This window comes from Lepisma saccharinum, chromosome 8 (genome assembly GCF_977018435.1).
Source record: "Lepisma saccharinum chromosome 8, izLepSacc3.1, whole genome shotgun sequence".
NCBI lineage: Eukaryota > Metazoa > Arthropoda > Insecta > Zygentoma > Lepismatidae > Lepisma > Lepisma saccharinum.
The window spans coordinates 76,857,319-76,868,972 of NC_139236.1; the positions used below are offsets into that span (position 1 = coordinate 76,857,319).

The 11,654-nt window shown below is 36.2% G+C and overlaps 1 protein-coding gene across 3 annotated transcripts in view; it reads left to right on the forward strand.

Moving 5' to 3' along the window:
- The window catches only part of 14-3-3zeta (tyrosine 3-monooxygenase/tryptophan 5-monooxygenase activation protein zeta), a 58,617-nt gene extending 50,019 nt beyond the window's left edge, over nt 1-8,598 (forward strand). For 2 of the 3 annotated variants that reach the window (XM_083127003.1, XM_083127004.1), the window contains exons 4-5: nt 3,783-3,946; nt 6,608-8,598. In XM_083127003.1, the coding sequence (XP_082983129.1) occupies nt 3,783-3,946; nt 6,608-6,763 (320 nt within the window). In that variant the 3' untranslated portion in view covers nt 6,764-8,598. Of the gene's footprint in view, nt 1-3,782; nt 3,947-4,179; nt 4,344-6,607 lie in introns of all 3 variants that reach the window. The other variant, XM_083127005.1, reaches the window with a different exon arrangement.
- The last annotated feature ends 3,056 nt before the right edge of the window (nt 8,599-11,654 follow it).

Below are 11,654 nucleotides of genomic sequence, written 5' to 3' on the forward strand. Positions count from 1 at the left end.
ATGTAGGCCAACACAGTGCAAGAAACTGAAAATTATTCTACACAGAGAGGTCAAGGGTCAACACGCATAAGTTTTCACCTGCAGTGCGCATGCAGGACACGGTGAACTATGGAAAATTGTAGACTTCGATATGTTCACAGGCTCGGCTCACTTGTGGGTTGAAAAAAAAGATAATCACAACAATAAGTTCATAAAATTGATGTAAATATTGTGCACATAGACGCTCATACTTTCATGTATATATATTCTCTCTCTCTCTCTCTCTCTTTCTCTCTCTTTCTCTCTTTCTCTTTCTCTCTCTCTCTCTCTCTCTCTCTCTCTCTCTCTCTTTCTCTCTCTCTCTCTCTCTCTCTCTCTCTCTCTCTCTCTTTCTCTCTCTCTCTTTCTCTCTCTCTCTCTTTGCTCTCTTTCTCTCTCTCTCTCTCTCTCTCTCTCTCTCTTTCTCTCTCTCTCTCTTTCTCTCTCTTTCTCTTTCTCTCTCTCTTTCTCTCTCTTTCTCTCTCTTTCTCTCTCTCTTTCTCTCTCTCTTTCTCTCTCTCTCTCTTTCTCTCTCTCTTTCTCTCTCTCTTTCTCTCTCTCTCTCTCTCTCTCTCTTTCTCTCTCTCTTTCTCTCTCTCTCTCTCTCTTATTATGTTCAACATAATTGGGAAAGTTATCCTGTGCTGAAGAAATAAATAATAATTTTCCCCAATAAGTGTTGTTCCCTCAAAAAAAATTGCTTACATTTGAATTTACCATGTTCTTGCAATAATTAACACACATTATTGTGGCTGAAATAAAATTATATATGTGAAATATATAATTTTTGGTTCTTTAATTTTTCAGGGGCGGTACGCCTCCCTTGCCCCCCCCCTTCCACACCCCCATGATAGTGTGTATACAATACACCATTACAATTGTACTTTAAGAGTACGGGCGAAATTTAAGTGCCTGATTTACAAATAGTAGTAGTAAATATTAATTTCTAGAATTTTTAGGGAATGACACAAGCAAGTAAAGTATTTTGGGGGATAAGAGTAAACTTTGTAGTTAAATGTTGCAACTCTTCTATTAATCGTTATTCATACATTTTGTAATTGGTTGCATTAAGCTGGGGTTACACATTGCTATACAATTCCTAATTTAGGCCCCCACACACACAATCGGTGCAAATTTAACTTTTTTACTTGAAGGAGTGCTTAATTTTGAACAAATTTCTCTCCACTAGTAAAACTTTAAAATGTAACTGCATCTGTCCTAAAAGCCTTGTTCTGCAACAGTTATCTGTTTTATGAACATTTCTTGCACCTTCATATACAAACTCTAATGTGAAAGGGAAAAACTTGCAGTGCACACAATTTTCTCATGCCTTATTGCTCTTTGTGTGGTCAACGAAGGTAACTATACTCAATAGATTTCTTAAAAAAAACCTTTGACATATACTCGTTTAGTTTCCCAGTGGATGTATTTTGAAGGATTGCACTGATAAAACAATGTGTGCTTCATGAACAAGTTTAAATTTAGCTTTGATGTTACAACTGAACATTGTTTCACAAGTTTTGACTATTACTTCGTTATGGGGAAAGGATAAAATAATCAGTGCTAAGGATTGTTTCACAAGTTTTGACTATTACTTCGTTATGGGGAAAGGATAAAATAATCAGTGCTAAGGATGATTTGCCATTTTTACAGGGACGTTTGGGTCCAAGGGTGGTGGGGGATTCTCTCCCTCATTAATTTGACTTTTTGCGTAATTTCAAGGAAACTGTCAGCGCTGATGTGTTGTGTGGATAGCATTAGTTTTAGGTTGGCATAGAAGAACAATTATTGTCCTAAAATGACCTTTTTTAGCCCTTTGGAAATACAGGAAAAGATAGAACTTGATACATAATCGGTTTAAAAAATAGCATTTGTATAATTACGGGCAATTGTTTTGTTAATTTTTTTGACGTGAATGCTGAATCCTCGTTGCCAGTACTGATCCATGCCAATTAATTTTGTATGAAGAAAGTAGCTGGGATTTTCCATGAAACAATCTTGATACTCAATCTTCGTAATTAAATATCGACCAAAAATTATCTAGCCTTTCACAATTCTAATTTTTGGAAAATATAGATTTCACTATTTAGTTTTTAAAGACTGTGTTGTTGAACACAAGCCTTCATTTGGAGAGCAGGAAGTTTACAAAAGTGTAAATTTGTTTCCCTGTCGATCAATTTTCTTTTTTGACTAGTATTTATTTAATCATGGGTAATACTTGTGATATTCTTACAGCAAGATGGGCAGGGTTGAGCAGAAACACGTGCTAATAGTTTCAGGATCTTCACACACTAAATGGTGTAGGAATGATCAATAAACAAGAAAGATTTACCTCAATAAAAATTGATGGCTTTTGCAACTTTTTAAAAACATGTCTTTCACATATGCTTTCACAGCACACTCATTGCAGTCTTTTCCAAAAATTTGATATTGCTTCCTGTAACATATTCATGGCAAATTTTGTGGTGTACACAATATTTTAAGTAGCCTGAAACAAATAAATCTGGAGAGAAGGATCATGGGGCTGGAACCTCACATTGCTGGAACAAGATTTCTTCTTTAGAGGATTGTGGCAGTAGCTACCAAAAGTATGCAAAATCAGTTTTGTGGATAAGTGGGTATTTTATTCCAGTATATTTATTCATTGCTACTATGTTTTTTTCATTCTCTGAAATAGAAGGCTTTACATTCGTGGCAATATGGAGGTTGGCAGGACAGTTGAAAACAGTTGCTTATTTTCACTCCTCTAATTTAGAGTCCGCTTTATGTACAGATAGGTTAATTGGGACTGGACCTACACTTAAAGTGGGATCCGAACCACTATGTGTCTCCAGTTTACCCCTATATGAAGTAAATAGACATTTGAGGTACCTTGTATATGTTGAATAATGTTTTTTCTCTTATTGAATCACAGATAAATTAAGTGTAGCTCCTATTTATATGGATCTAAAATGGCTCATTTATTTTTTCATGAAAGAAAGATCAACAGCATCAGCATGTTCAACTGCATCTGAATGTTTTCACTACTTCCCCCTTTTTTCCTCTTTAATTCCTTTGTCTCTTTGTAGAATTTCACTTCAGCATACATGTTATTTCCAAACTAGGCTTAATTCAAAATATTCAGAGGAAGGAAATGACCATTACTATTTCACTTGTAGTTTGTTGGCAATGTTTGTAGTTTAGTTTTTATCCTACCATAGAGGTTTTGAGGAGCAAATGATGGGTTCACAAGCAAGTTAAACATATTTAAGGAGGAGACATGCTCCCTTCATCACATTGATTTGTAAATTAACAGGAGACTTTCAGCTAAATAAAAAAAGGGATTAATTATATAGTGAATCTTGTCATTTGGTGTGAGCATCAGCTAGATCAATCAAATTTTACTCGTATACACATAGTGGTGATTTTCCCAACTTGTGACAGCCCCATGCTTATTCTATAAGGCAATCTTCGTTATTTAATTTCTTCCAATCCAATATATTTCATCAAGAAACATGATAACCGGCCTGCAAAATAAATCAGAAGAAATGAACTCTGCAATGCAAGCAGATACATAACGAATAATTTATAAAAGTTTGTGAACGCTGAAATGTACATAACAAGCAAACACAAAATCAATATGGAATAATAAATTCCTCTTTCTACCTTCACGTATGTTGTCTCCACATCCATAGGGGTTCTTCCTATTTGCATTAGTAATTTTTGCTAACAATTATTCTATAAATATTTCTCGTACTAACACATGTTGATGTTTTGAATTTCAGGTGTAGTTGACGACTCACAGAAGGCCTATCAGGATGCATTTGAAATTAGCAAGGCCAAAATGCAGCCCACTCATCCAATTAGGCTTGGTCTTGCCCTCAACTTTTCGGTCTTCTATTACGAAATCTTGAATTCGCCAGATAAAGCATGTCAACTTGCGAAGCAGGTTCGTTTTCCTTTTGGATTTGGTGGTGGCTGCTGTATAAACAGGCTCATTTCTCCACGTGCAGTGCATTTTTTGTAAAGTGAAAAGATTTTTTTTTTTTTTTTGTTCCTGATTTGGTTTAATAGATGTGCTACACTTGTGGAGAAGTGAGTTTTCAAGTGTTGCACTGACAACTGAAAGTAGGTTTAAAGATGCTTAACATATTTTTATTTATTATTTTATTTTTCATTCAGGCGTAGTGGATGACTCTCAGAAATCATACCAGGAAGCTTTTGACATTGCAAAGGCAAAAATGCAGCCAACGCACCCAATACGACTTGGTTTAGCCCTCAATTTCTCAGTATTTTATTACGAGATTATCAATTCTCCTGCAAGAGCTTGTCACCTAGCAAAGCAGGTAGGAGAGTGCACAGTGTGTAGTGTTCTGGCATCTTGGTTAATCTGCATTGGACTCGCTCGGACCAGCATGTTTTCATGTTCTAACAAGATACCATGTTTCAAAATGGTGCCATGTTCGGACCTCAAGTAGGACAACTTTATCTTTTTGCAACCTCGTCCAATACCTTTTTCAAAGAATGGTCAAATTCTCTGTAACAATTTTTCTCTTGCATGCCAAATGCATTTTTTGTTGCCTGGACATTGAACACAGCCCTAATATAGTAGTTGTTTCATAAACATCCTAGTAAATTAACAGCCTTGTGAGTATTGCCATTTGGAACAGTGTTGAATTTCAAAGTGCATTGCCATTTGGAACAGTGTTGAATTTCAAAGTGCTTGATGGAACGTGTTCCTATTCTAGTGCATCATTTCATTAAAAATGGAATTGTTTGGCACTCGGAGGACTATACTGAGATGAATTGGGTGTTCTAAACCTAAAACACTTGCAAGTTTTGTACTAAGATTCCACCACTACCCTGAAATGACTTTTTTTTTTTTGTAGAAAAGTAGTATCTCTTTAGTAGCGTAGTATTGTCTGTGTGTGTGTGTGATGTGTGCCTAAGTAATTCAATTTACTGTAACCAGTTTAAGTTGTAAGTTTGTGCAGGTACAAGATGAATAATGCAAAACAATCAACTAGTTCAGATAATATTTTGAGTACTAAAGTATGAAGTGGTTGACAGTATCTAATTGAGAAAATACAGGTGCTTGCTACAGTGAAGGACAGCATATAAACCATAAGGAATATACAGTACTTGTCTCTTTAAAGAGTTGCCAGTGTAAAGTTTTGTGAATGCAGTGAAGTCCCAAGGTAGCATGTGAAAAATTTGTTTTCTGGCACATCCTGCCATCTTCGTAACATCCTGTGAGAGATTTGATTCTGAACAACTGAAAAGAAATGTAGAAGTTAATGTACTACTGTGATATCCAAAGTTATTTTTCATCACAAATGAATTGTGCTTCAACTTGCCTCTCCTCCCTTCAACCTTATAGATGTACAGTCATGGACACTGCTGGGTTGTAACAAACCCATTGACTTTCACTGGAATCATTACAACCCAGAAGTGTCCGTGACTGTATACATTCCCCTTTTGGTTCATAACACGACCTATGAAAGCATATTAACATTGTTGATTAATGGCTTGATCTTTCTGTGGTGCAGGGAATGTTATCAGACATGCTTAGGCCACCTTTACCCTCCCAAAACATCTCCACATACCCATTGATGAGAATGTGGGTGAGCCCCAGAGCTGTCTCCACAGTGACATCAATCATGATTTGAACCCTGTGCCCCTCCCCCCCCCCAAATTGTCATGTTGCGATGTGGAAATCGTGCAGTTGTAAACATGACAAAAATATTTGTACATTGAATTTTTCTGATGTAGGATCATGTATTGATATTTTGAAATTATCGAATAATGGATAATTTTCTCATTTCTTCTACATTCCCCTCGCATTTTTTTTTCATTGTTTTTGTCACTGAATACATTCAATCTTGAGAAAACAACCAATGAACAATGCCTTAACATGGATTCATTTCACGTATTTGTAGCTCAGAATCACCAGTTCGTGTTCTATATGCTGTCAGACTAAACAGCAGCAATAGGTTATCACAGCATTATGCTGATCAAAGGTTTCACAATGCACAGTGGTGGTGATTACAGAGGACCCCCCCCCCCCCCCAAGTGTGTTGTTAATCTTAATTTTTGTTTACCAATAGGAAGTAAATTTTACTTGCCCCCTACATTGAATATTTGATTTATTGAAAGATTGATCTTTGGTTTTTTTAATACACACAAATATAGGTTTCTTGTGTACAATAGTTTTCGTGTCTCACTGTTGTTGAATGATGTGACAACAAAATATTATGAATTAGCTGCCAAGAGGTTCCTAATAATGAAGAATAGTTTCAAATGCTGCCATGCAACATTTGGCTTACCAATTGTACTACTTAAGCTAATTCATTTGGAAAACCTAATTCTTCACTTTAACAAGCGAAGTAAATTTAGAAGCATCCCTGGTGATATCTGGCGTTATCATCCAGATGGTTCTGAAGATGATTTGGAAAAGATTTACGTCTCAGAACTTTGAATCTGATGCAGAACTCGCCTTGTTGGTAACTCAAGGCTCGTGGTAGTTGCATATTCCTATGCATGCATATTTTTTAGGTGAAAAATAATTGCACATTGTATACAAAATAGTATCACTGTCTTTCCGTTGCAGGCTTTCGACGACGCCATAGCGGAGCTTGACACATTAAACGAGGATAGCTACAAGGACAGTACACTTATAATGCAGCTTTTAAGGGACAACCTCACACTTTGGACCTCGGACACGCAAGGGGATGGGGATGAGCCACAGGAAGGTGGAGACAACTGATCTGCTTCCAATAAGCCCACTTGCCCCAGCCCCTCGTCCTAATAACAACCCCTCTCAATATAAATTAACTCCTCGATTACACAACCAGTCTGCATTACATCATAAGTCATGGTTGATCCAAGAACTGGGTTTGTCCCATAAGTTGTTCCATCTTGTGAGGTGAAAATAAAAGATACTGCAATTGTATGTTCTATTAGTGAGAAGAGAGAGAGGTTTCACAACAAACTTGGAGTTCAATTTTTTTAGGCTAATATATATGGAATGGTATGAAATCAAGGCAGTAATTTTGCTGCAGAATTTTTTCTGCAATTTTTTCCAAGAAATTCAATCAGGAAGCCAAAAAAAACGTTTATATAGAGAATGCCGCCGTAGGTAAGTAAGTAAATAGTAAATTTATCAACCCAGTAAATGAGTGAAGTGCAGTTGTATTTGTATGTATTGTCTGATTGTCAAATTTGTTGTTGCATTTTTCTCTCAAAACAGTGCTGTATCAACAAACATTTTCCCCATCAGCAAAAAAGACGTGTATGTGCAGATAATGCCTATGAGAATGACAAAATTGTGTAAATTCAGTGATCAACAAATAAAGTAACTTAATCGTGCATCTTTCTTTTGGATGAAAAGTTTTTCATGGTTACATAAAAGAAGAAAAAAAGTTAAATTGGCTGCCTTGGATATCCTGTTTGTCTGCCTATCGCCAAGAATCATGCCATTTACTATGATATTCATGTCTTCTTTTTCTATACCTTCGCCACTATTGGAAGTGTCCTTGATCCATGTTGAGTGTAAATGATTTTTTTGTAGAAATAACTGACCACTGTTCATTTGGGTGTTTAAAAAAACTGTTGTTCACTATTGCCCCATCATTGCAAAGGGAGTAAGCAGGCATAGCTAATTTAAAAAAGAATTTTAGATTAGAAAAAAAATGTTGCTCAAAACGAAAACTAATTTGGTCAATTTTTTTTACTCACCCTGTTACCTCCCTTTGCGACTGCAACAGCTCACATGTTTGGAATAAAAAAAGTCTGAAATTATTGTAATACTGAAACTGTTGCATTTCTCTAAAGAAATTTGAAATCTACGGCGTATAAATCGAGCAGTTCCAAAGAGCGTCACACGTTGATGTGTGCCGATTAAATTTGCTGTTAACCAAAAAATAAGAAGTGGTAGCTAAATGCTTGTACAAGTTTTAGACAATTGTATTATCTGTTTACCAGTAAAATTATGCTTTCCACTCCAGAAGTTGTAGATGTTGGTCACTTTTTATCCAATTCCTTCCCCTGCTTACATAGTACAAAAGAATTGTAGCGATAGCTTATTCTACTTATTCTGTTGTATTTAAAGAGCAGTATGGGTGACGAGTCAGGTAAATAGTGAGACGCTGTCGCATGGCAATTAAAGAAGACGAGGAGACAGCGATTATTCAAAGACTTGTGTTCCTTTCTCATTCGCAGACTGATACATTTCGTGACATGTCAGTGGGTATGTCTAGCACTTTTTAACAATGTGTTCACTGAACTGAGAAGAAATTCAAAATTCTATTGGTTCTCATTGAAGTAATTGAATTTAGCCAGTTTATATTATTATTTCTTGGTTTAAAAGTGTGAATTTGTTCATAACAGGTTGCCCTCCAATCAACAATATGAATATTTTTTAATTGTTTCTTCATTCCAAATCACTTTTCCTTGCACTCCATGCTTTAGATTACTGTTTATTTTCTGGCTGCCTACATTATGGACAAATTATTTTACAACATTTTTCCACACTGCTGTTACTCAGTCCTTGTTTATATATCTTAATATAAACGGTTGTTTGTAAATAAAATGTGAAAATAAGTGTTACCTTTTATTTGGACATAGCAGTCACCCATTACCATACATATATTCATGGAACTTAAGTTTTAAACTGCAAACAGCATTGTTATTGTAAAATGAAAGCATTGTGGACATCAGTAATGTTTGTTAACGATATTTTTTTGTTTTATTTTATAATTGTTGATGGCCTGCCAACTTCCAACTGTTATATGTATGTAGGTATGTACGTACACACACATAAAGAGAGACAAGTTACACAGGAATATTGGTAAAAAGATGTATTTCAGGAAACATTTAGCAACTTACGGTCAAGCACATGCATTCTCCTTCGAAGGGTTGGAGTCTTTTCATCAGGTTTATTTTATTAACCTTCATCACAACCAAAAGTGGCAGGAAGAAATGCATAAATAAAATAGAAATTAGGAAGATTAGGGATTACTTTGGATTGACTGAACCACGTGCTGCACCAGCAATATTTCTCAAATTTGCTATTGTACAGAAGAGCATAACTTATTCTCTGAATTAGATAAAAATAATCTGTTGACATTCTTTCGATAGTGCTATAATTTTCTATTATCAAATAATGAATTAAATTAAGTCTGAGAATTTTCAGAATTTATATGAAAAGTAGTGATCCAAAGTTATAGATATTTTCGAAAAAAGCCTGCTTGGATTTTTTTTCCGTAATATTTTTTTGAGTGACCAAATTGGTTTTGTTTCAGCATTGTGCTTGCAAATATGAAATGTGGTGCATTATCTGGTGTAACATGAGCAACACTATGAAACCATATTAAAGGAATGGATGAATCAGTGAGTGACTCATTCATTGCTAAATTTGTCCATCCATGGTCCAAACCAGGGTTGCTCAAACTTCTTCATATTCGTGTCAATGAGGTCGGTTGAATAATATCACTCTTTCTAAAGTTAACAAGATGCCCCAAAATAAAATCTTATATGGGTACTTAAGTGGGCTACATAAAATACTTTGGACAAAAGTTTGGTCGGAGTTTGTTCGGGGGTAGAAATAAATTTATTCATACAGAATAAATTCCCAATATATTTTCATTGCTTTAATATATTTCTTACATAGTTAATTAAATTTTTCTTTTTCTTGTGGTTTGTGGTTCATGCTTGTAAAAACTGTAAACTGCAAGAAAAATAAGTTACAAGTAATAGAAGAGTATGAATTATGTAAAAGTCGCTGAAAAATGAATGCAAGAAAGTTAGTCATGCCTGTAACATGTACCTGTCAATGTAAGTCTGGATTCACAGATCAAGTCACCAGGTTATGAAAATATTGTGAAATTGCTGCACCACATGTTTTCTGTCTTCCCTTCAAATGCACTAGAACCTGTGATAGTCCAATGCAACACAATAGCCTGCTGAATGTCTTTGAAGTAACACATTCAGATACGTGAACTTACTGATTCTAGGTACTCCTATTTTGAAAGGTTTTATTAGGAAAACTACCGTGAGGAGGAAATAAGATTTGATCCATCTGGAACGTCACTTGCTCTCCATCCACTATAAGAACGAAGTTAATGTAGATCCTCGCCAATGGTGCAGTGGGTAATGTTTTCACCTTGTAATCAAGGAGTCCCAGGTTCGATATCTGGTGGAGGCACTTGGCTCAATTGTACGGAAATCAAAGTTAATGTAAACAAAACCATGTGACTTTTGAGAATTAGTTTTTCCTGTGTTCTGCTGATACTTGCCCTTAAATATTTCTTGTAGCTCTACAGCTTGCAACATAAGGTGCCATAGTATAGCAGCAATGTGGAGCAATGCATCTTTGTCATGTGCAAGAGTCCTTCTCAGTTGTCATTTGAATAACCAGTAAGATTTCTCACACGGGGTTCCTACATAGCCAGATGGTTAGCACTCTCGCTTTTGGTGTGAACATGAGTTCATGGTTGTTCTCCTCCGTGGCCGTGCGTTCTAAGGTGCTGGGTTCAGACTGTGGGATGGCCTGGGTTCAGTCTGGGTTTTTGGCCTGTGTATAGGACTGGTGGCAACTCACCATCGTGAGCAAATGGGGAGCAACGAGTGTGTAGCGTAACCTGGTCATAAAAATCTAAAACAGCTGAGGGTTAAACGTGCTGACCCCACGTCACCCCATTACCTGGTCAAGATCTCCACACCCCTAGGTAGGATTGTGGGAGGAGATAGGCCAAGACCCTTTAGGGCTGTAGAGCCACAGATTATTATAATAATAATGAGTTCATAGTTGGAGCTCAAAAAAATTCACTTGACCCAACATCATGAGGACAGTTGAGCTACTTGAAGAGAAGTACCAGCAGCCTCTAGTCTAGAAATCCAGAATACATGCCACCTAATAAAAGCTGCTTGCTAAGCCTTGGCTCTCAAAGGGCCATTGTACCACAAAGTTTAGTGGCTTATTTCTCGCAAGCCATGTGATGTGTATTGTTTACATTAACTTAGTTCTTATAGCAGACTATAATAATGCTGGCAAAGGAGACTGAAATTATTTTCAGGTATGTGCTTTTGGTTAGTCCTGTCAGATTGATTTTGTTATTCATATAGAACAGCCTGCCTTGTGAACTCCTGTAAAGAAAGTGGCACATTATTCAGCTCTTCAACTTCGAAAGTGTGCCACTGTGTGTGAGCAGGAGTGTATGAATGCATCCCAAGGTCTTAACAAGGTATTCACTTTTGAATACGGCTAACCAGAGTTTGACTGTAAGAAGTATCACTGTACTTCATGTGACATTGACACTTGAAAATGTATGATTTATTTGCCAGGATGGAAAACTTGTGCAGGTAAAGCTACATTTAAAAAAAATCATTCACTACACAGAACTGATGCTTTATTTGTCGAAACAGTTTTCTTGCCAGTAGTGTTTTGTTGAACTTCCAAGAAAATTTACAGAACTTCCCTGCTCATGTCAGCAAGCAGCAAGCAACATTTGAATTTTCCACCCATATTGCTGTAAGAAATAATCTACTCTGCAACATATTTAACCCAGTTTGACAGGTATTTGTAACATATAAACTAAATTACATGTTAGTACAAATTGTAACATATAAACTAAATTACATGTTAGTACAAAGAAGAC